At 39.2% G+C, this 26,022-nt stretch overlaps 1 protein-coding gene across 2 annotated transcripts in view; it reads right to left on the bottom strand.

Annotated features, from left to right (window-relative positions):
• VPS45 (vacuolar protein sorting 45 homolog) overlaps positions 1-26,022 on the bottom strand; it is a 77,535-nt gene that overhangs the window by 25,821 nt on the left and 25,692 nt on the right. For both annotated transcript variants that reach the window (XM_004026562.4, XM_063695357.1), the window contains exons 13-14: positions 25,413-25,534; positions 8,935-9,066 (exon numbers count right to left, since the gene is read on the bottom strand). In XM_004026562.4, the coding sequence (XP_004026611.1) occupies positions 8,935-9,066; positions 25,413-25,534 (254 nt within the window). The remainder of the gene's footprint in view (positions 1-8,934; positions 9,067-25,412; positions 25,535-26,022) is intronic.

Below are 26,022 nucleotides of genomic sequence, written 5' to 3' on the forward strand. Positions count from 1 at the left end.
AAACGTATACCATTTTCTAATCTCCCTAGTCTCTCAAAAAGCGACTTCTGTGCTGCAGAGCTCTTGAGGTCAAGGCTGCATTTTTGTCACTTATTCTTTTGGCCTGTTTCCTTAAGAAATAACCCATATATTACAGAGAAAATTATACACTAAAACTCCTACAAAATTAAACCCTAATAATTCACAGAAACAAATTATTCAATGTTTTCTCCTCCATATCATATTATTGCTAGTTCACTGCAGCCCTACTATATCCAGGTATAAAACTGATTTTTAAAAAATATTAGCCTTTCCATTACTGAGAGTCTAAGATTCCAATATGTATTAAGAGTTGTAAACTTACTAAATATGTTAGTAATACCCAAGATATCCTACATTCATCATGAAAATTGAGCCTTTCCATTCAAAGCTGAAACTATTGCTTTCAGTTACTTAAGCCTTCACAATAACTGGCCTCTGAAATATAAATTCCATAATCTTCTTACTGGTATGATAAATTTCACTATTTACTTATTGACTAGGGCTATATATTTATAAAAGTAAACTATAAACACTTGATATTGAATCATTTATGTATTGTAAAAATCAACTAATATTTTTTCCTGTTTGGTGATTGCCATAGCAACTCCCTCTTTGCAAAAGTTTCTTTGGTCAGGAAGCCAGTGAACAATTCTGTCCAAAATTTTATTGAATCTTTATTGCTAAGATATCTGCTCAAATGTAATACAGTGTACTGCTTAGCATGCTATTAGGTCACACAGAGATACCAACGCTGACAATAGCTGGAAGAATCTAGCATAAAGCCTTCGCAGGACTGCCTTACCTTCTTAATTTTATATAAGGATGATTTGTTGAGGCCGGGTGCAGTGGCTCACTCTTGTAATCCCAGCACTTTGGGAGGCCAAGGCAGGTGGATCACTTGAGGTCCAGAGTTCGAGACCAGCCTGGCCAACATGGTGAAACCCCGTCTCTACCAAAAATACAAAAATTAGCCGGGTGTGGTGGTGCACGCCTGTAGTGCCAGCTACTCTGGAGGCTGAGGCAGGAGAATTGCTTGAATCCGGGAGGCAGAGGTTGCAGTGAGCTGAGATCAAACCACTGCACTCCAGCCTGGGCGACAGAGCAAGACTCCGTCCCCCAAAAAACAAAAGGTCATTTGTCAGGAACTTGAACACTAATTTAAGGAAAACCCTAGATGTTTCATTTTTTTTTTCTTTTTCCTTCTTTTTTGAACAGAAAATGAAGTTTTATTCATAGTACCTTTTTTTTTTTTTTTTTTGAGACAGGGTCTTGCCCTGTCACCGAGGCTGGAGTGCAATGGTGCCATCTCAGCTCACTGCAAACTCTGTTTCCTGGGTTCAAGTGATTCTCGTGCCTCAGCCTCCCGAGTAGCTGGGATTACAGGCACACACCATCACACCCAACTAATTTTTGTATTTTTTAGTGGAGACGAGGTTTCACCATGTTGGGCAGGCTGGTCTCGAACTCCTGGCCTCAAGTGATATGCCTGCCTTGGCCTTCCACAGTGCTCATAATGCTGAGATTACAGGCGTGAGCCACCGTGCCCAGCCCATAGCACTATTAATTAGTCAAACACATCTAAAACATGTATTTTTGTATGTACTATGACTAAATTACAAAGACATATAAAAAAATCTTTACTAATCTATCTTTCTATCTAAATCCAACTTATATTATTTATTTTGAGACAGGGTCTTGCTCTGTCACCCAGGCTGGAGTGCAGTGGTACGATCTCAGCTTACTACAGCCTCCGCCTCCCGGACTCAAGCGATTCTCCTGCCTCAGCCTCCCAAGTACCTGAGACCACAGGTGGTGCCACCACACCTGGCTACTTTTTTGTATTTTTGGTAGAGATGGAGTTTCGCCACATTGCGCAGGCTGGTCTCAAACTCCTGAGTTCAAGCAATCTGCCCACTTCGGTCTCCCAAAGTGCTGGGATTACAGGCCTGAGCCACGATGCCTGGCCCCCAACTTATTTTTAATTTTTTATTTTTACTTATTTATTTATTTATTTATTTATTTATTTATTTATTTATTTATTTTTGAGACAGAGTCTCACTCTTGCTGCCCAGGCTGGAGTGCAGTGGTGCGATCTCGGCTCACCGCAACCTCCGCCTCCCAGGTTCAAACGATTCTCCTGCCTCAGCCTCCTGAGTAGCTGGGACTATAGGTGCCTGTCACCATGCCCGGCTAATTTTTGTATTTTTAGTAGAGATGGGGTTTCCCCATGTTGGCCAGGCTCCTCTCAAACTCATGACCTCAGGTGATCCGCCCACCTTGGCCTCCCAAAGTGCTGGGATTACAGGCATGACCCACCATGCCTGGCCCCCCTACTTATTATTATTATTATTGTTTTATTATTTTTTGAGACGGAGTCTCCCTCTGTAGCCCAGGCTGGAGTGCAGTGGCACAGTCTCGGCTCACTGCAACCTCTGCTTCCCAGGTTCAAGTGATTCTCCTGCCTCAGCCTCCTGAGTAGCTGGGACTACAGGTGCACGCCACCATGCCCAGCTAATTTTTGTATTTTTAGTAGAGACGGGGTTTCACTGTGATAGCCAGGATGGTCTCGATCTTCTGACCTTGTGATCCGCCCGCCTCGGCCTCCTAAAGTGCTAGGATTACAGGTGTGATCCACTGCACCTGGCCTATTTTTTTAAATGGAGATATATATGTTTAATTTTAACCTGCTGATATTTCAGATTAAAGGGATGATGCTACAATTCTTAGTCACTGGCCATAAGGCTACAAATAGTGAGAAATATTAACTCTCAGAGGAATCACTTAAGGGTCAATTCATCTTTTTGAATTCTGATATGGAAGCCTATTTAAAAGCATATGATTAACTAAACATTCATGAAAGAACTCATTTGGATCAAGAAGACAAAATCCCATATGGCTACCATCAAGTAATAAAACCTTTTGCACCCTAAATTATTAAATATTATTTAGAGAATAATGCAGCATTAGGCATTCAAGTAATACTGAGGAAGGAAATGCATAGTGGTTAAAAGCATGGGTTCTGGCTTCCAATACTAGCTCCATCTCTTACTAGTCATGTTTACTTGAATAAGTTAATCTCTCTGTGCCTCAGTTTCCATATATAAAGATAATAATAGTACAAACTTTATGTGAGGATTCAATGAGTTAATAGATTTAAAGTACTTTCAGTACAGTGCCTAGCATACAGTATCTACTCAATAAGTATGAACTATTATTGCTTTATTAGCAGCAAAGGGAGACACTTGAAAAAGTAGCTCTAATAATATTATGTCACTTCTGTGCTCAAAAATATTCAAGAGGTGCCCTTGAATTAGGTACAAAACCCTCAGTTTGACATTTTAGGATGCACGGCTATCCTTCCAAATCATATCATCTACTGATGTTCAAAATGGAGTTTCTATAATGTCACTACCATTTTATCCACTCCCAAGATCATAACCACATTGACACTTCCATTTCTAGAATTAAGGCAGATTATATAAGGTGAAAATTATCTTGTAATAAAACACATACAAATGCAGGATAAAAAATGACAAACATTCTTCTAAATGAATATCTAACTTCTTTAGAAAGTGAGAGGAATTGCTAAGGGTCAGCACAAAAAGGGAACCAAAACTTAGCTTGATAAGTATAAACTGATGCTACAACTATCTAACAGGTGTGTGCCAGTGTTATTAAACAAGGGCACTGTGTTTTAGTAGCCACAGAGGGTCAGGAAAGAAGGCTTAGGCCTCGGTAAGAAAATAAATCAAAATTGAGATTTCCATGTAATATAGAGACCCTCACTGAAAAAGTGGACTAAAAAAATCTATCTGCACAAGGAGATATGCTTTGCAAGGTTCAGGAACCCTTATGTATAGAAACTAACATAAAAATGATTCCAGACTGACAATGCTCTTGGGGTACCTAGCAAAAATGAAAGAAAAATATGCAAGAGAGATGTATCCTGAATGTCAGCTCCTCATGGGTGCTATAGATAAAATCCTTCTTAAGATAACTCGTAAGTCAAAATCACAGAACACATGCAGAAATGCTTCATCATGAGTTAATGTTAGCAGATATAACAGCAGAATTAGACCTCCACATACTTCAGATTATAGAGTTAATGTAGTTTAGGAAAAATAAAGGATTTGAAAACATGAGAAAAAAAGAGGATACTAACAAAAACATCAGGCAAATTTGAAAAAGAAGCAAAATAGAACTCGTAAGCATAAAAATATAATATTAGTGGACTTAGTAGACAAATTAAACATAGATTAGATATAGCTGAAGAAAGAATTACTAAACTGGAACACTGATCTGAAAAAATTATACAGAAGACAGCACAGACAGATAGCAGATGGATAACATAAATGAGAGATTAAGAGACCTGAAGAATAGATGAAGGTTTAACATATATCTCACAGTAATTCCAGAAGGATAGACAACAGGAGATGAAAGAGAAGCAACAGTCAAAGAAATAAAGACTGTAAAATTTCCAGAAATTATATCAAACATGACTTTTTCATACCAAGTAATACAGCATTCCATTGTTGTCTTACTTTTAAGTAAGTGAAAATTATCAACCTGAAATTCTAAACTTGGCTGAATTAAGACACTTTTAGACAAAGGCATCAAAATGAACAATAGCTGAAAAAAAAGTTTTTTTTATTTTTAAGACAGGGTCTCGTTCAGATAGGCTGGGGGGTGGTGACATGATCACGGCTCACTGCAGCCTCAATCTCCCAGGCTTGTGATCTTCCCACCTCAGCCTCCCAAGTAGCTGGGACCACAGACACATGCTACCATGCCCAGCTAATTTTTGTGTTTTTTTGTAGAGACAAAGTTTCACCATGTTGCCCAGCCTGAACTCCTTGAACTCCTCTTGAATTCCTGGGCTCAAGCAATCTGCCTGCCTTGGCCTCCCAAAGTGCTGGGATTACAGGTGTAAGCCACTATGCCTAGTCCATGCCCAGCTAATTTTTACCTTTTTTTTTTTTTTTTAGAAACAGAGTCACTCTATATTGCTCAGGTTGGTCTTAAACTTCTGAGCTCAAATGATCCTCCCGCCATGGCCTCCTAAACTACTGGCCAATAATTTTTTTTTTTTTGAGATGGTGTTTTGCTCTGTTGCCCAGGCTGGAGTGCAGTGACTCAATCTTGGCTCACTGCAACCTCCACCTCCCCAGTTCAAGCAATTCTCCAGCCTCCTGAGTAGCTGGGATTACAGGCATGTGCCACCACGCCTGGCTAACTGTTGTATTTTTCAGGAGAGATGGGATTTCACCATGTTGGCCAGGCTGGTCTTGAATTCCTGACCTCAAGTGATCTGCCCACCTCGGCCTCCCAAAGCGCTGGGAGTACAGGCATGGGATTCAGGCAAGAATGTTCTTTAGTTAGAAGAAAATTGGATTGAAGAAAGAGCCAGGAGGAAAGAAACAAAGTGGAGGGGGAAAAGGGGGCAAATATGTGAGTAAATATAAATAAACATTAACTACTGAAAATAATGATTAATTTGGGAATTTAAAAAGGTAAAACCAAAACACTGGACAATGATAGTGTACAAATTGGGAGGAAAGTGATTACAGTTAAAACATTTTAATATTCTTATATTATTTGTGAGAAAGGCAGAAATAGATTAAGTGTAGCCTTTATTTCTTCTTCTTCTTCTTCTTTTTTTCTTTGAGACAGAGTCTCTCTCTGTCACCCAGGCTGGAATGCAGTGGCATGATTTCGGCTCACTGCAACCTCTACCTCCCAGGTTCAAGCATTCTCCTGCCTCAGCCTCCTGAGTAGCTGGGACTACAGGCGCCTGCCACCACGCCTGGCTAATTTTTGTATTTTTAGTAGAGACGGGGTTTCACCATGTTGGCCAGGCTGGTCTCAAACTCCTGACCTCAAACGATCTACCCACCTTGGCCTCCCAAAGTGCTGGGATTACAGGTGGGAGCCACCACGCCTGGCCTATTTCTTCTTTTATTCAAAAAATATCTTTTAAGAACAGGTAAAACTAATCTACGGTGACAGAAGTCATAATAATGAATACTTTGCACGGATTTGTGACAAGGAGGGAGCATGAGGAATAAGAAAGGCTGCTGGGGGTGCTGGCAATGTGCTATTTCTTGATCATTACACTCAGAGGTCGTCTCATAGATATATTCACTTTGCAATGTTTTACTGAGCTGTTTATCATTTATATACTTCTCTGTACATAATGAAATACCTGTGTGTAAGTGTATGTATGTGGTATCACAGAAAGATATTTGGTCTTTGTCCCCATTCTTGGCACAGAGCTCCTAATTCCCTAAGAATTTTCTGAGTACTGAGGGTGACGGGAGTGTCTTTTGTTTCAATGAGATGACTCTTGGTGGGCCTCTAGATAGCTTCAGGATGAGGGCTAGTTGCCTGAAAGGCCAAGCCTTAATAAGAAACTTTGAATTTTCAGTCCCACCCCTGAACCTCCAGGGTGGGGAAAACAGTTGGAGCCTGAATCAATCACCAGGGGCTAATGATTTAATCAAGCATGCCCACATAACGAAACCTCCATAAAAACCCCTACCCAATAGTGTTCGAAGAGTTTGTGGGTTGGTGAACATATCAAGGTGCTGGGGTGGGGTGGGTGTTCCTAGAGCAGGCATGGAGACTCCACACCCCACCCCTATACCTTGCCCTATGCATCTCTTACATTTGGCTGTTCCTGAGTTGTATCCTTTGTAATAACTGGCAAATGCAGTAAAGTGGTTTCCTGAGTTGTGTGAACTGTTCTAGTAAATTATCAAACCTGAGGAAGGGGTCATGGGAACCCCTGATTTACAACCAGTCACTCAGAAATACGGGTGGTCTGGAACTTGTGACTGGCATCTGAAGTAGGGGTGGTCTTGTGGGGTTAAGCCCTTTTAACTTTGAGATGAGATGCTAACTCCAGGTAAATCGTGTCAGAATTGAATCAAATTGCTAAATATCCAGTCGGTGTCTGGAGAATTGGAAAAATGGTGTTGGGAAAGACATGGTGTATTTGGTGCCAAGAAGAAAAAAGCCCCTCACTGTAATATTTCTGTAGAAGTTATAAAAGGAAACCCTACAGCACAGTTTACACAAAACTAAAATTCTGATAGACTGTAAAGATATCATGTTAAATATGTATCCTAAAAATAATTTTTAAAATGCATCTTAGTATTTATATAATCTTGTGTAGGAAATAACTTTCTAGGCATGACACCAAAGGCAGAAATCACAGGTAACTGTGACCATATAAAATTAAAGTAATAACAACAAAACTTTTATACAACAAAACACTGTGAATAGTATAAAACAAAAATATAGAGGAAAAAGATTTGCAAATAAATACTAGACAAATGGCCAATAACCTTATTTATATAAATAGAATTAAAAAATTATTAAGAAAAAAAGGAATACTTCAATTGTGGAATGGGCAAAGAATATGAACTAGCAATTCACAAAAGAAATATATAAATAGCCAGTGAGTTCTGGACACTAACAAAGAGGTTAGTAATTGGCCCAAGTTTACAAAAATAGTAAGAGGGAAATCAGGATTCAAACCCAAGAAATCTTATCCAGTAAATATTTGTTTAATGAATGAATGATAATATTTTTAACACTAGAAGATGTTTACATCAGACTGCAAAATGAAAGTTAAAACACAGAATGTACGATGAGATCCCTTTCTGCCCACACACTCATACAAACGTCTATACAGGCTTAGAAAAAAGGCCTGAAAACACTAAAACGTAACAGTGGTTAGATTATGGAAACTTTTTTTCTCTTTGTACTTTCTGAATTAAAAATATTCAGAATATGCATATATTACTTCCATAATAAAGGAGAAAAGTTATATTAAAAACCAAATAATCATACAAAATTAAAAAGTATACAAATACTTTTAATGACTCCCAATTATCTAGAATACATGGCTCAGCATGGATCTCTCAGGGTCCCCAATCTTTAGATTCAACAATCATGTCACGGTTCTCCAGTCTTTTCCTCTTCTACCTTTAGCTGCCAAATTAATCCTCCTAAAACACCGTGAGTTTCTTGTAATCACTACTTTCAATAATTCCCCATTTTCTATGTAAAAAAGTAGAAATTCCCAAGCCTGGCACTCAAGGCCTTCCAGAATGATGGCATTCAATCATCCTTTCACTTTATTACACACATTCCAGCTAGTCAACTATTTGCTGTTCTTTGTGTATGTATGTTGCCTACAGCTTTTATAACTTGTTCATGTGGTTAACTCTACCTAGGATGTGCTCTCCCTCCATATGTCCGTTTTCACCCAAGGCTCAGCTAATATACTATCTTCTATGTGAAACATTTGCTAATTTCCCTTAGTCACTCTGAGAATCCTTGGCCCTTTTATCTGCCTCTCTGGGCACTTATTTTCTTATTTTTAAATGTTCTTTCCTAATAGACAATAACTTGAGGTAGGATCTTTAGATTATTCATCTTTGTATTCTTACTGAATACTTGCTAAGTGAATAAAGTTAATCAACAAAATAGAAAAACTCACAGACTTCAATACCATTATGTTTAAGTATTTTCAAAGTCTAAGCTGTGGCTATTAGGTTTCTCCCTCTTTAAAAAAAACCCAATTTTTAATTCTTCCCCCTTCCTTATGAATTAGGTCCAAGGGTTTCTCCTTTTTTGAACACAGGAAATACAAATTGTTAACAGTGTAAGATGGTTCTTACTTTCTAGGTCTTTGGCCTAATAAAGAGATTTATGAACTTAACGAACTTAACTACTATAGATCCTTTCTCTCACAAATTCTTAAATTATTCTGGAGCTGCAAACACCAGAGAATTTCAGTCTACAGCAGTTTGGTGAGTATTGACCAAATTTTTCCAACATAAAGGGAATTTAAGCTTTATCCTCTGGGAAAGAGGACACAGTTGTAGAATGAATGTTCTCCTTTACCTTTTCGTGTTGTGCACTGTGGTGCCTCCCAGGACAATCCTCACTCCAGGAGTGGTGCGGTTCAGGTTATAAACTGTTAGAGCCTCTTCATAGGTGGCTCCTCCAATTACAAACACAATGATATCCTGAGGTCTGCAGTAATGAAGAATGAGATATTATCACAGGATAAGAAAAAAAAAGGACTGTGACTTACATACACAGAGTTTTAATTTCTAAATCTTTTTTTTTGGTGGAGGAAGCAGAATTAAAGCAGAATAGAATAAAAGGTTTAAAAAAAGTTTTAATTATCTGAAATTGGCAGGAAACAGAGCAGGAAATGCTGAATAGTGATTTGCTTTCTGTTTATGAGCGGATGTCTTATAATTTCTGTGCTGTGGATTTCAGAATAGCACAATAGTGTTTGCTGGAACCAAATGTAGAAATATTCTTTTATATTCAAGAGGGTGCAGAGTGCCTTACCATGACATGATATCAATACGGCAGAATTTTATGTTTGTATTAATACTACACATCTCCTTTCATGTATAAGCCTTTGTCAAATACTTAATACAGTGCTATTACAATGGCCTCTGTCCAAGGACCTCAAAGCATTTTTGAAAGAACTAGCATATTTAGATGTCCCCAAAACATGGAAACTAGAAACATTTAGTATTTTGAGTATAAAAAAAAGAACGGGACACAAAAATTAATGGTGCTTCTAGGAACTCTATCTTTTCTTGAAATCTTTTTTCTGAATCCTTTGATAAACCAAGAAAAAGAAACCATGGAAACCAAAAAAAACCATGAGTGTAGCTGATACTGGACATGCGAACACAGCTCAGTCACTAGCTTCACTTGGGTAGCACTGTGTTGTTTTACTGTTTCCTGTTTCAATCCTTATCAAAATGGCTTCATAACAAAAGTGAATGTTCCTATTAGCTCCTTCCTTAAATATCACCAAGAAGGAGATCAAATTATTTTCAAAACCATTACTAGGCAAATAATTTTGTTAAATCACTCATTGGACACTAAAACTACATCAATCAGAAGCATCCGTTTTGAATGTTATTGCACAAAACTAACCAGAAACATCTTTAATCAAGGAATATACATGCTTATGTATAAATCATGAAAAAACCCCAACCCTACATTTCCTTCCTGCTTGTCTCTCTCTCTCTTTCTAAAATACCTTGAAAGAATTAACTGAGAGAGTATTTGTTCTTGTGGGACTTCACTGAAACAGAATCAGCTATTGTGGCTATTTTAAAATGTTCAGATAGTCTCTAAATTGCAGAGATTTCCCAGTAAAATTTATACAAGGGTGGGCATGGTGGCTCATGCCTATATGCATTTTGGGAGGCCGAGGAAGGCGGATCACTTGAGGTCAGGAGTTTGAAACCAGCCTGGCCAACATGGTGAAACCCAGGCTCTACTAAAAATACAAAATTAGCTGGGCGTAGTGCTAGCTGCCCGTAATCCCAGCTACTCGGGAGGCTGAGGCAGGAGAATTGCTTGAATCTGGGAGGTGAAAGTTGCAGTGAGCCAAGATCGTGCCACCATACTCCAGCCTGGGCAACAGAGACTCCATCTCCAAAAACAAACAAACAAAAACACCCCAAAAAAACCTTCCCCCTAAAAACAGTTATACAAGCTACCAATGATGAAGAGGTTGTTATGGTAAAGTGTCAATTATGATAAGGGTCCCCAAACCCAGGCTGAGGACCAATACCAGTCCGTGGTCTGTTAGGAACTGGGCGGGGGCACAGCAGGAGGTGAGCAGTGAGTATTAGGGCCTGAGTTCTGCCTCCTCTTAGATCCGTGGAGGCGTTAGATTCTCATAGGAGTGCAAATCCTACTGTGAACTACGCATGGGAGGGATCTAGGTTGTGTGTTCCTTATGAAACTATTGCCTGATGATGGGTGAGGTAGAACAGTTTTATATTACTTGACTTATCAGCAACATATGACTGAGGTGATCACTTGCTCCTCCTGGATATACCTTCTTCAATTGGTTTCCAGAAAATTTCATATTTGATTTTTTCCCTTGCTACTTTTCAGTATCCTTTTATGGTCCCACTTCATCTCTGTGACCTCTTAATGGTGGAATACTCAGAGCCCAGACATTGATCCTCCTTTCTTCTTAATCTAAACTCATTCCCTCCATCTGTTCCATTCAGTATAGTGACCACTTGTCACTTATGGTTATTTAAATTTAAATTAACCAAAATAAAATTAAATATTTAATTCCCCAGTAGCACTAGCCACATTTCAAGTGCTCAACAGCCACACTGACAAGTGGTTATATTACTAGTTACCAGAGAAACAGCACATTTCCTTCCCTGGATAATCACACCATTTTTTGGTTGTAAATACATCTGCTGATGGTTCCCAAATCTCCATCTCCAGCCCAGACCTTTCTTCTAAACTCCAGACTTAAATATCTGTTTACTTGACATTTCCATTCGGATGTTTAATTATTTCTCAATTCAACACGTTTTAAATCCCCAATCTCCCCTAAGTCTGTTCTACCTATAGCTTTCCCTATCTTACTTGATGGTCACTTTAGCCTTCTAGTTGCTTGGGCCAAAAACTTTGGACTCATCCTAACTCTTCCTTTGGGGCAGAAGTGAAGTTGGGGACATAGTGAGAGAAAGAGGGAAAAGCATAAGCCAGCTCACACACCTCAAATCTCACAGGTCATGGGGTTCTCACAGGTTACTATGATCAAATTTGCTTTTTTTTTGAGATGGAGTCTTGCTCTTGTCACCCAGGCTGGAGTGCAGTGGTGCAATGTCAGCTCACTGCAACCTCTGCCTCCTGGGTTCAAACGATTCTCCTGCCTCAGCCTCCTAAGTAGCTGGGAATACAGGCGCGCGCCACCATGCCAGACTACTTTTTGTATTTTTAATAGAGACGGGGTTTCACCATGTTGGCCAGGCAGGGGGTCTTGAACTCCTGACCTCAGGTGATCTGCCCGCCTTGGCCTCCCAAAGTGCTAGGATTACAGGTGTGAGCCACCATGCCCAGCCAAATTTGCTTTTTTGAAGGATAGTTTTGGCAGCTGTGCAAGAATGAATTGGGTGTAACTGTTGGGAAAAGTTGGAGAATAAAAGGCTAGTGTAAGACTTCTGGGAAGATATGATGAAACCTAGAACTAAAGACATCCCAGAAAGGGTGAAGAGGAGGTACTGGATGTCCAGTCACAAAAAAATACATATTCTTCAGTATTTGGTCAATGACTGAATGTGGAGGATAGGGGTAAAGGGGGAGTCCATAACTTTGTTTTCTGGTTTTGGTAACTAGGTGTAGTGGTTTAGGTTTGAGAAAAAGGACATTTACTGTGCATAAGACAAAAACATGCTGTGTTTTAGATACCTGTGGAATATTCTAATGGAGATGCCCACTAGACATCTGTATATTCAGGTCTAGTGCTTTCCCCGAATATGTGGTAGCTGAAGCCATGGGAATAGATGAGTTTTATCTAGGGAGATCATGTAGAATGAGAAGAAAACCAAAAGACAGATTTTTTGCTGAGTCCCTAATAACTAAAAAACAAGTAAAAAGAGTAGCCAGCATTGGCAACTGAGAAGGACATTTTCAGAAAGGTAGGAGGAGAACCAGAAGGGAGAGGTTGAGGGCCAACTGAGTCTCAAGAAGAAAAGAATGGTTAATAGTGTGAAATGCAGCAGTGGGGAAAATAAGGTGGGAATTGAGAGTCCCCTGGATTTACTACTGTGATTTTGCAAGAAATGTTTTAGTGTGTTGTAGTGGAGTAAGGAGCCAGGCTACACGGATTGAAGAGTTGAGAAACAGAAGACAGTGACTGTGGGCTTCTTTATCCAAAAAGCTTGGCTATGAAGGGAAGGACATAACTTACAGGAAAATCTAGGACCAAAGGCTTTAAATTTATTATTTAACAAAAGAAAATTGAGTGTGATTATAGCCTGTGGAAAAGAAGTCGGCAGAGAAGAAGCTGAAAATAATGGGGTGATGGGGGGAGCCAGAGCCAGAGTGAGAGCAAGAGCGAGAGCAAGAGAGAGAAAATAACAAAGGCTTCAGAAAAGCCGGTAGGAAGGTAAAACCAGAGTGGTGGCATCTGACTTTCTGAGTAGTGTAAGATGATATCTCAGTGTGGTTTTCATTTGCATTTCTCTGATGATCAGTAATGTTGAGCATTTTTTCAAGTGTTTTTTGGCCACCTGTAATTCTTTTGAGAAATGTCTTTTCAGGTCGTTTGCCCAGTTTTTAATGGGGTTGTTTTTACTTATTGCGTTCCTTGTAGGATGTGGATGGTAGTCCTTTGTTGGAGGCATTATTTGTAGGTTGTCTGTTTATTCTGTTGGTTATTTCTTTTGCTGTGCAGAAGCCCTTTAGTTTAATTAAGTCCTACTTGTCTACTTTTGTTTTTGTTGCATTTGCTTTTGGGATCTTTGTCATAAATTCTTTGCCTAGGCCAATGTCCAGAAGAGTTTTCCTAGGTTTTCATCTAGGACTTTCACAGTTTCAGGTCTCACATCTAGGCCTTTAATCCATCTTGAGTTAATTTTTGTATATGGTTAAGAGATAGGGGTCCAATTTCATTTTTCTGCATATGGCTGGCCAATTTTCCCAGCATAATTTATCGAGTGGGGTGTTCTTTCCCCATTGTTTATTTTTATCGACTTTATTGAAGATCAGTTGGTTGTAGGTATGTGGCTTTATTTCTGGGTTCTCTATTCTGTTCCATTGATCTATGTGTCTTTTTTTGTACCAGTACCATGCTGTTTTAGTTACTGTAGCCTTATAATATAATTTGAAGTCAGGCAATGTGACTCTGGATTTGTTTTTTGCTTAGGAGCACCTTGGCTATTCAGGCTTTCTTCTGGTTCCATATCAACTTTAGGATTCTTTTTCCTAATTCTGTGAAGAATGATGTTGGTAATTTGATAGGAATTGTGTTGAATCTGTAGATTGCATTGGGTAATATGATCATTTTAATATTGATTCTTCCAATCCATAAGCATGGGATGTTTTTCCATTTGTTTGTGTCATCTATGATTTCTTTCATCAATGTTAAGTAGTTCTCCTTGTAGAGATCTTTCACCTCCTTGGTTAAATATATTCCTAAGTATTTTGTGTGTCTCTTGTAAATGGGACTGAGCTCTTACTTTGATTCTCAGCTTGAATGTTATTGGTGCATAAAAATGTTACTCATTTTTGTATGTTGATTTTGTATCCTGAGATTTTAATGAAATCACTTATCAAGTCTAGGAATCTTCTAGAGGGATCTTTAGGGTTTTCTAAGTATATAATCCTATTGAATGTGAACAGAGATAATTTGACTTCTTCTTTTCCAATTTGGATGTCTTATATTTCTTTCTATTGCCTGATTGCTCTGGGTAGGGCTTTCAGTATGTTGAATAGGACCGGTGAGAGTGGACATCTTTGTCTTATTCCAGTTCTTAGGGGAAATGCTTCCAACTTTTCCCCATTCAGTATGATGTTAGCTGTGGGTTTGTCATATATGACTCTTACTATTTTGGTTTATTAAAAAGTCAAAAAACAACAGATGTTGGCATGGATGTGGAGAAAAGGGAATGCTCATATACTGTTGGTGGGAATGTAAATTAGTTCAACCTCTGTGGAAAACATTATGGAACTAGCTCAAAGAACTAAAAATAGAACTAGCAATTAAGCCACAGGGAGGGGAGCGAATGCACAGGGTACATCCTTGCTCATGTCCCCTCTTCCTCCTTAAAAACAACAACGAAAAAAGGCTGGGCCTGGTGGCTTATGCCTGTAATCCCAGCACTTTGGGAGGCCAAGGCAGGTGGATCGCTTGAGCCAAGGAGCTTGAGATCCACCTGGCAACATTTTGAGACCCCAACTCTGCAAAAAAATTTTTAAAAATTAGCCCAGCGTGGTGGCTTTCCCCTATAGTCTCAGCTACTTGGCGAGGCTGGGGGCAGGGAGAGGGCACTGAGATGGGAGGATCACTTGAGCCTGGGAAGGCTGCAGTGAGCTGTGACTGCCACTACACTCCATCCAGCACTCCATTCAACAGAATGAGATGCTGTCTCAAGAAAGGAAAAACAAAAAACAAAAACAACTTACAATTCGACCCAGAAATCCCACTACTGGGTATCTACTCAAAGGAAAGGAAATCATTATATAAAAAAAGACACTTGCACTCATGTTTATCCCAGCACTATATACAATAGCAAAGCTATGGAACCAACCTAAGTATCCACCAATGGTGGACTGAATAAAGAAAATGTGATATATATACACCATGGAATACTAAGCAGGCATAAAAAAGAATGATATCATGTCCTTTGCAGCAACATGGATGGAGCAAGAGGCCATTATCTGAAGCAGAAAAATCAAATATAGCATATTCTCACTTATAAATGGGAGTTAAACATGGCAGGTACACATGGACATAAGGATGAAGAGAAGAGACTATGGGGGACTCCAAAAGAGGGGAAGAAGGAAGGGAGATGACTGAAAAATTACCCAGATAGTTACAGACTATGTAAAAAGCTGGAAGATAAGAGGCAGTTAAAGTGTTCGGAAACAATAAAATACTCAAGGCTGAAAGGACATTATATTCACCAAAAAAAATGAAAAATGTAGGAAAGTAATATATATATTTGCTCAAGATAAACTGCATAATGGATTACTCAAATAAACACATTTTATTTACTTAAGTAAATAAATGAATTGCAGATTATTTTATTAAGAAGAAGGGAGGGAATCTTTCCTTTGCAGGGGTACAGTGACCATCTTGGTGACTAATGGGAAGAATCAGATAGTTAACATCTTTGTTTTGAGCTCCTGATCTGATAAGTCAATTTAAAAAGCGATTGAGCAGACAAATGAGAGCATCATGGAAAATGATGTTGCTTCTCCATAGCTATCCTCTGACCATCACCTGCCTGGAGAATATATCTGTCTCTTACGGAAAAGAAAGGCAAGAACTGGGAAGGAACAAATTCAAGTGGGCTTTTAGCATAGTAAGAGAACACTGTCCTTCAGTCTGATCATTTCAGGGTGGCAGGGTATTTTTGTACTACTGGAGAGGAAAGAAAATGTCACGGATGGTAAACTGTGGGTGTAGGTTATATAAATGTAAGGACAAAACCTAGATACAGGGATAGGCTCTTAGAGCTTGGCTCAATTGTATACCTCGCAAAGATGACTATGTCACATTTGGTTATGAAAACATTAATAAATGTTTTCCTGAGCCTCCTCCTACCATTTATTCAAGCTGACTTAAGGAAGAACGTCTATGAAAAACAATGTTTAAATACCCCTGACATTTTTCCTTTTCATTCCTTTTCCCAGTAAATTTTAAAAGTAGATGTTCTGATGAGGCCAATGGTAAAACACATAGCAAATCTTTTCCATATGATGGTTGAAGCTAAGTGGAATACACAAGTTCAATTCTTTGTATGCATCTTCCTGTGCTTTGTAATTCACCATAGCAACCAAAGCATTAATTAATGCAGACAGCAAACATTAGAAAACAGCAGCTAGCTCATGCTGTATAGAGATATACAAGGATAATCAAGGATAATATCTTATTTTGTTAAAAAATAAAAAAAATAATATATAGGATATCTGGAAATCATTTCTTTTTAAAAATTTTTATCTTAAGTTTGGGGGTACATGTGAAGGTTTGTTACATAAGCATGTGTCATGGCGGTTTGTCATACATATTATTACATCACTCAGTTATTAAGCTCAGGACCCAATAGCTATCTTTTCTGTTCCTCTCCCTCCTTTCACCCTTCCTGCTCAAGTAGACCCCAGTGTCTGCTGTTTCCTTCTGTGTTCCTGAGTTCTTATCATTTAGCTCCAACTTGTAAGTGAGAACATGCAGTATTTGGTTTTCTCTTCCTGCATTAGTTTGCTAAGGGTGATAGCCTCCAGCTCCATCCATGTTCCCACAAAAGGCATAATCTCATTTTTTTATGGCTGCCTAACATTCCATGGTGTATATGTACATTTTCCTTATCCAGTCTGTCGTTAGTGGGCATTTAGGTTGATTCCGTGTCTTAACTATTGTGAACAGTGCTGCAATGAACATTTGTGTGCACGTGTCTTTTTTTTTTTTTTTTGAGACGGAGTTTCGTTCATTGCCCAGGCTGGAATGCAAGGGCACAATCTTGGCTCACCACAACCTCTGCCTCCCAGGTTCAAGCAGTCCTCCTGCCTCAGCCTCCCAAGCAGCTGAGATTACAGGCATGCACCACCATGCTCCGCTAATTTTGTATTTTTAGAAGAGATGAGGTTTCATTATGTTGGTCAGGCTGGTCTTGAACTCCTGACCTCAGGTGATTCACCCACTTCGGCTTCCCGAAGTGCTGGGATTACAGGCATGAGCCACCCCACCTTGCCATGCATGTGTTTTTTTTTTTTTTTTTTTTTGACAGGGAGTCTCACTCTGTCGCCCAGGCTGGAGTGCAGTGGAGCAATCTCGGCTCATCACAATCTCCGCCTCCCGGGTTCAAGTGATTCTGCTGCCTTAGCCTCCCGAGTAGCTGGGATTACAGGCACCTGCCACCATGCCTGGCTAATTTTTTTTATTTTTTAGTAGAGACGAGGTTTCACCATGTTGGCCAGGCTGGTCTCGAACTACTGACCTCAGGTGATCCACCTGCCTCAGCCTCCCAAAGTGCTGGGATTACAGGCGTGAGCCACCATGTCCAGCTGCATGTGTTTTTATGGTAGAATGAGTTATATTCCTCTGGGTATATACCCAGTAATGGGATTGCTAGGTCAAATGGTAGTTCTGTTTTTAAATCTTTGAGGAACTGCCATACTGCTTTCCACAATGGTTGAACTAATTTACACTCCCACCAACAGCGTACAAGTGTTCCCTTTTCTCTGCAGCCTCGCCAGGTTCTGTTATTTTTGACTTTTTTTTTTTTCAAGGTATGAGTCTTGCTCTGTCGCCCAGAGCTGGAGTGCAATGATGCGATCTCAGCTCACTGCAACCTCTGCCTCCCGGGTTCAAGCCATTCTCCTGCCTCTGCCTCCCGAGTAGCTGAGGTTACAGGCACGCGCCACCAGGCCTGGCTAATTTTTGTATTTTTAGTAGAGAAGGGGTTTCACCATGTTGGCCAGGCTGGTCTCGAACTCCTGATCTTGTGATCCGCCCACCTCGGCCTCCCAAAGTGCTGGGATTACAGGCATGAACCACCACGCCCAGCCTATTTTTTTGACTTTTTAGTAATAGCCATTCTGACTGGTGTTGAGATGGTATCTCACCATAGTTTTGATTTGCATTTCTCTAATGATCAGTGATAGAGTTTTTTTTCATATGCTTGTTGGCTGCATGTATGTCTTCTTTTGAGAAGTAGCTGTTCATGTCCTTTGCCCACTTTTTTTTTTTTTTTTTTTGCGACAGGGTTTTGCTCTTGTTGCCCAGGCTGGTATGCAATGGCACAATCTCGGCTCACAGCAACCTCCATCTCCCGGGTTCAAGTGATTCTCCTGCCTCAGCCTCCTGTGGCACGATTACAGGTGCCAGCCACCACTCGTGGCTAATTTTTTGTATTTTTAGTAGAGACAGGGTTTCACCATGTTGACTAGGTGGTCTTGAATTCCTGACCTTAGGTGATCCACCTGCCTTGGCCTTCCACATTTTAATGAGGTTGTTTTTCTCTTGTAAATTTGTTTAAGTTCTTTATAGATGCTGGATATTAGACCTTTCTCAGATGCATAGTTTTTTTGTCATGAAATCTTAGCCTGTTCCTAGGTCCAGAATGGTATTACCTAGGTTGTCTTCCAGGGTTTTTATAATTTTGGGTTTTACATTTGTCTTTAATCAATCTTGAGTTGAAATTTTTGTATATGGTGTAAGGAAGGGGTCCAGCTTCAATCTTCTGCATATGGCTAGTCAGTTATTTCAGCACCATTTATTGAATGAGTCTTTTCCCCATTGCTTGTTTTTGTCAGCTTTGTCAAAGATCAGATGGTCATAGATGTGAGGCCTTATTTCTGGGCTCTCTATTCTGTTCCATTGGTCTATGTGCTTGTTTTTGTACCCATACCACACTGTTTTGGTCACTGTAGCCTTGTAGTATAGTTTGAAGTTGGGTAACGTGATTATTCCAGCTTTGTTCTTTTTGCTTAGGATTGCCTTGGCTATTTGGGCGTTTTTTTTGTTCCATATGAATTTTAAAATAATTTTTTCTAGTTCTGTGAAGAATGTCATTGGTAGTTAGATAGGAATAGCACTGAATCTGTAAACTGCTTTGGGCAGTATAGCCATTTTAATGATATTGATTCTTCCTATCCATGAGCATGGGATGTTTTCCATTTGTTTGTGGCTTCTCTAATTTCTTTGAACAGTGTTTTGTAATTCTCACTGTAGAGCTCTTTCACCTTCCTGGTTAGCTGTATTCCTAGGTATTTTATTTTTTCGGTGGCAGTTGTGAATGGGATTGCTTTCTGATTTGGCTTTCAGCTTGGTTGTTGTTGCTGTATAGGAATGCTAGTGATTTTTGTACATTGACTTGTATCCTGCAACTTTGCTGAAGTTGTTTATCAGCTGAAGGAGCTTTTGAGCTGAGACTATGGGGTTTTCTAGATATAGAATCATGTCATCTAAAAACAGTTTAACTTCCTGTTTTCCTGTTTGGATGCACTTTATTTCTATCTCTTGCCTGATTGCTCTGGCTAAGACTTCCAATACTCTGTTGAATAGAAGTGGTGAGAGAGGGCATCCTTGTCTTGTGCTGGTTTTCAAGGGGAATGCTTCCAGCTTTTGCCCATTCAGTATGATGTTGGCTGTGGGTTTGTCATAGATGGCTCTTTTCTTTTTTTTTTTTTTTTTTGAGACGGAGTCTCGCTCTGTCCCCGAGGCTGGAGAGCAGTGGCTTGATTTTGGCTCACTGCAAGCTCTACCTCCTGGGTTCACGCCATTCTCCTGCCTCAGCCTCCCGAGTAGCTGGGACTACAGCCAGCCAACACCACACCTGGCTAATTTTTTGTATTTTTAGTAGAGACAGGGTTTTATCGTGTTAGCCAGGATGGTCTCAATCTCCTGACCTCATGATCCGCCCGCCTCGGCCTCCCAGAGTACTGGGAATAGATGGCTCTTATTATTTTGAGGTATGTTCCTTCAATACCAAGTTTGTTGAGAGGTGTTTTTTTTTTAATGGAGTCTCACTCTGTCGCCCAGGCTGGAGTGCAGTGGCGCAATCTTGGCTCACTACAACTTTGCCTCCCGGGTTCAGCCAATTCTCCTGCCTCAGCCTCCCAAGTAGCTGGGACTGCAGGCGTCTGCCACTGTGCCTGCCACCACACCCGGCTAATTTTTGTATTTTTTTTTAGTAGAGACAAGGTTTCACTATGTTGGCCAGGCTAGTTTTGAACTCCCGACCTCTGATCTGCCCACCTCAGCCTCCCAAATTGCTGGGATTACAGGCATGAGACACATTGCCCACCTTATTGAGAATTTTTAACATTATTTCTATATGTGGTTAAGTTACATGGAAACACAAACTTTCAAAAGGCAACATTTTATCTATTTCGTGGAGCATTACACTTATGGCTAAAATTGTAATTTCTGAACATACTTACAAATGGTACAGTTCTTATGAGCATTTACTGCAGGAAAAAAGGCCAATGAAAAATGACTGCTGCTTCACAGAAACAAAAAATAAGCTGTAGCAACAAGATTCTACTACATTTGTATAAACATGAAAAGTACTTCCTTTTTGAATTGACTGATTCTGGAATGCATGATCATATAGCTCCATTTCCTCACCAAATGAAAAAGTTGCTTGCCTTTATCAGAGACAAGAGGCAATTCTAGAGTGAGAAAAAAAATTAGCTTGAAAAATAGGGTATGCAAGAATCCCATCTGCAGAATGATCAAATCCAGTTTGTGGATGTAGCTATACTGCCAAACAGCTTAAACACTAATTTAATAGCTAAGGGCTAAAAAAATTTCCACCAGTGTTCTGGTTTTGCAAAGTTGTGTTCTTGCCACATTTCCTTTGATATTTTCTATTATTATAGCAACAATAAAACCTAGAATTTCTATTATGATGAGACAAATAATAATAAATACCACTATAATCAAGGACTCTTTTCAATATGATAATACAGGGCCAAGAAAGTGGCTAGAGCTGATAGTGTGGCCAAGTGAATGCAGAGCCAGAATGTTTTATAGGGTTGTTTATGAACTTCAAAAATCTAAATTTTGTATAGCATCAATTAAGTTTATTCTCTGGTTTAAATTTTCCAACTATAAATATTGGCATATCAACTAGAAGAGATGCCTATAGAATTTACCAAACATCTATTGAACACCTACTATTTGTAAATCACTGTGTTAAACATTGTGAAAACCCCAAAGATTAACAAAACATAATACTTACTTCAAGATTACAATACCTAATACAATAACTAATAAGAAGGATAGATATGTAACTAACTACTGTCTCAATATCCAGAGGTAACGACTATTAACAACTTCTTGATTATTCTTTCAGAAATAATTACTGTAGGCAGGGCATGGTGGCTCATGCCAGTAATCCAAGCACTTTGGGAGGCTGAGGCAGGCAGATTGCTTGAGCTCAGGAGTTTGAGACAAGCCTAGGCAACATAGCAAAACCTTGTCTCTATAAAAATGCAAAAATTAGCTAGGTACTGTGGCATGTGCCTGTAGTCCCAGCTACTTAGGAGAATGAGGTGGGATGGCTTAAGCCCAAAAGGTGGAGGCTGCAGTGAGCTGAAATCACACCACCACTCTCCAGTCTGGGCTACAGAGCCAGACCCTGTCTCAAAAAAACAAACAAACAAAAAAAAAAGAGTTACTGTATTTATACATATATGTGCTTGTAAAAATATATTATATATATAATATACATACATATGTATAGTCAAGCACATATTTATATACATGTACACTTTTTTTGTTTTGTTTTGTTTTGAGACGGAGTCTTGCTCTATCACCCAGGCTGGTGTGTAATGGCATAATCTCAGCTCACTGCAACCTCCACCTCCCTGGTTCAAGCAATTCTCCTGACTCAGCCTCCTGAGTAGCTGGGACTACAGGTGCATGCCACCACGCCTGGCTAATTTTTGCATTTTTAGTAGAGACAGGGTTTCACCATGTTGGCCAGGTTGGTCTCGAACTCCTGACCTCAAAGAATCTGCCTGCTCGGCCTCCCAAAGTGCTGGGATTATAGGCATAAGCCACTGCACCCAGGATTACACAGTTTTTTTACCCGAAAGAAATGTTATGGCTGGGCACAGTGGCTCATGCCTGCAATCCCAGCACTTTGGGAGGCCGAGGCGGGCGGATCATGAGGTCAGGAGTTCGAGACCAGCCTGACCAGCCAGTCCTTCTGTTAGGTATGGCCAGGAGGTGGTATAGGTATGTTCTGTGACACCCACTGTAGTTTTGTAACCATTTCTTTGCCTTCTTCCTTCAAAATTTCCACTATCTTAGAAGCTCATAATGTAGCTGCACCGTTTTCTCCTGACCTCCTTTCCTGGTCACTTTTATTCCATGAAGACTTTAGCTCTGGCTTACTTGTCCTCCTTTTTCTCCTTCTCTTTTCAAGATTGTCAGTGACTTTAACATCACTGTGGATTACTCATCTAACGTCCTGGTCTCCTTACCAATCCTGATCTTTTCTTCTACCCACTACAACCACCCACATCCATGCTTACAATCTAAACTTCTTCGTTACAAGTATCTGAACCCCCTATGAAATCTTGAATTCAAAATATCTTTATGCAACAACTACCTCTCAACTTCCAATTTACCTATACTAATACTCTTCTGTAATAATTCTTTGGCCTCATCAAATCTCCAATTCATTCACCAATACCTTTGTCATGGTCCAATACACTCTCCTCTTGTTTCCATTTCCCCAACTAGTTGCCTTTTCCATGTTTAATCTGGAGCAGTTCAACATTTCCAGAGGTTTTAATATTACTAATATTTTTGTCAACTCTCAATATGTGACATTTCTACTTGTTATCTAATAGACATCTCCAACTGAACAACAAAACTCTGTTTCTCCTCAAAGCCTGAGAGTTATTCTTGACTTCTCTCTTACCCTTGTTCCATAAATCTGTGCCATTAAATATGACTATTGATTCTGGCTTCTCTCTCAGCCTCCTACCCAAACCACTTCCATTTCTCACCTGGACTACTGCAGTCATCTCCTCAGTAGTCTCTCTGCTTCTATTTTTGCCTTCAATAATCCATTCTCACCACAAATATCTTTTAAAACACAATTAAGTTCATGTTACTCATATGCTTAACTCTTCAATGGCTTCCTATGACATTAAAAAAAAAATCTCTTTACTAGGGTCTTCGAGAACCGATGTGATCCAACCCTACCTATCTTTCAACCTCTTATTTCCTCCTTATTCACTATGCTCCAGCCAAGCAGGGTTCCCTTCTGTTCCATTAACTTGCCAAATTCTCTCTTTCTTCAAGACCTTTGCTCTGGTGTTTCCCTCTGCTTTGGATGCTTTCTCTCCTAATCATCATGTGACTGCTTTTTTTTTTTTGAGATGGGGTCTCACTCTGTCGCCCAGGCTCGAGTACAACAGTGCAAATTTCAGCTCACTGCAACCTCCGCCTCCCAGGTTCAAGCGATTCTTCTACCTCAGCCTCCTGAGTAGCTGGGATTACAGGCGCCTGCTACCCACGCCAGGCTAATTTTTGTAGTTTTAGTAGAGACAGGGTTTTCCCATGTTGGCCAGCCTGGTTCAAACTACTGACCTCAGGTGATCCTCCCGCTTTGGCCGCCCAAAGTGTTGGGATTACAGGCGTGTGCCACCGTGCCTGGTCTGGTTCTTTCTTATGACTCAAAGCTCATCTTAAATATCACCTCTCAGAGAGATTCTCTCTCCATCTAAAGTAGTCCTCCCCACCCCTACAATTACTTTGAAGCTCATCACCCTATTTATTTCCTGGATAGCACTTATTAAAATTATATTCTTCATTTGTTTACTTGTTTACTCATTGTCTCTATGTAAGTTCTCTGAGGGCGGGTACCTTGTCTTTCCTGTCACTTCTATATCGCCAGCATCTACAACAGCTCTTAACATACTGAAAGCATTCAATCAACATCTGTTGTGTAAAAGGACAAAGCAACTGAATTATTAACTATATGCATACTTAGGTTATAGTGACAAATGGTAACAGATGTTGACAACTGATAAATGTGCATTTTGTTCAAGGAATATAATTTTGAGCTTTGTGTGGGAATGAATTATGTAAATTAGAAAGGTTTTCTGCTGTGTACTGATCATATACAGTATATTCTTCTGGTGGCCTGTGGTTTCCCTTTGGTAATAAATAATTCCTTGTTCAGTAATTCTTATAAAAATTCATAAGCAAATAAATGTTTTTATTTATCACATTAATGCAAAAGCTCAAGAATAGTTGTTTTTTAAAAAGCCTCTCAGATAGGTGTATAACTTTGGGCTGGCGTTCATTCTTCCCACTTAGCTGACATTTCTGAATCTTGATCCCAAGGTCTTTAAACATTTTATCTGAATGAGTGTACTCTCTGAATTTAACACCAAATGTTCTGCATCTCAACCTTGGACTTTTAAAAGATGATTTTTTTTTTCTGTTCTGTACCAAATTACAGAAAAAAATTTTTTAAAGGACAAAGTGAAAAAATACACTTTATCACATAAAAGAATCACCTATGTATCTCAAAACATTTTTCTCATTCAGAATCTCATTATGTTTATAAAACACTATACTTCCAAGGCTCTTAGATGTTTATTAACTGAAATAATAGACGAGTTATGTCAACAGTAAAATTTTCACATTAATCTATCCAATAGGATTCAAGTATATATGTTAGCCCCTTAGATAACATGTGTTCCAACAAAAAAATAACAATATAATTTTTAACTAGGTAGAATTTATGTATACAGTATTTAAAATTTCAGGTTGGCCTAAATAAGTTGTTCTGGACAAGTTTTGTTTTTATTAAAAATTAACCACTGGATTAAGATGACAATTATTGCTTCCTTTAGTTAATACTCAAAAAGAAAGCCATCCTTTGCTCCTGTGTAACAAATGGCCTTTATTAATTAGGTCTCTCAGTTTGTGTGCTGGCAACATTTGGCAAAGTCCAGTTCTCACCAAAAATAGTAACAACCTGCTCTGGATGGCAATCAAGCAGCAAGCCTATTTTTGGCCTCAATGTTTGAAACACCAAATGCCAGATGCCATCGAACGGAACCTTAAATGGCATAAGTAAACTGGTCTGATACTGAAATACAGAAGGATTTGAGGCTCTCCAAAACACTTGTTTCTTTAGTACAAAAGAAATAAATGTTTCAGACTTAGCAGGGGAATTCATATCTAATGCTGACATATGTAAAACCAAAAGAATCTTAACAGAAGAAAGGAGGAGCAGAATGCTATAACCTCAGCTTTAGTCCTTAACATTACTCTAAATTTTCTGTTTGTTCAGTATTTCTGGCTTTTATTATTAATATCTTTGTTAGCTTACCTGTCTCTGAGTGTGCTGGGGCCTAAATAAGGATATAGGTTTTCCTTAAGCTTTCCTTTGATGAGATGATCCAGGGTTTCATGTAGGAAAGGTTGATGCTGTGTATATACATTTTCTACTCCCTAAAACAGGGGAAAATGGTTCTTATGTCATTTTTGGGAAATTGGCAACACAAGAATTAATAATATTCATATCAGAAAAGGACATACACTCAATAGAGATTTCATGGGATAGATTTACATAACTGTGGGAAATAGATTTAGTAACTGTGGGAAATTTAAAAATTATTTTAATCAGCTAGAAATGTTCTAATCTCATAAAAATTACTCTGTAATTTAGGGCTAGTTATTGTAAAGGATTTTTTAAAAATGGAATTGCTTAAATCCTTTATCATGTCTTCATTGTCTCTCACCTTTTGTGAAATGTTAAATGATAGGTAGAGCAAATAAAAGGAAAGGATTATGTATAAAAAAGACTGGAAATACCCAGGAAAATAGAAAAACTTCAGGAAACATAAGAAAGGCTGCCGGGCGCAGTGGCTCACGCCTGTAATCCCAGCACTTTGGGAGGCCGAGGTGGGCAGATCACAAGGTCAGGAGTTCGAGACCAT

The sequence above is a fragment of the Gorilla gorilla genome, chromosome 1 (assembly GCF_029281585.2).
Source record: "Gorilla gorilla gorilla isolate KB3781 chromosome 1, NHGRI_mGorGor1-v2.1_pri, whole genome shotgun sequence".
NCBI classification, from domain to species: Eukaryota; Metazoa; Chordata; class Mammalia; order Primates; family Hominidae; genus Gorilla; species Gorilla gorilla.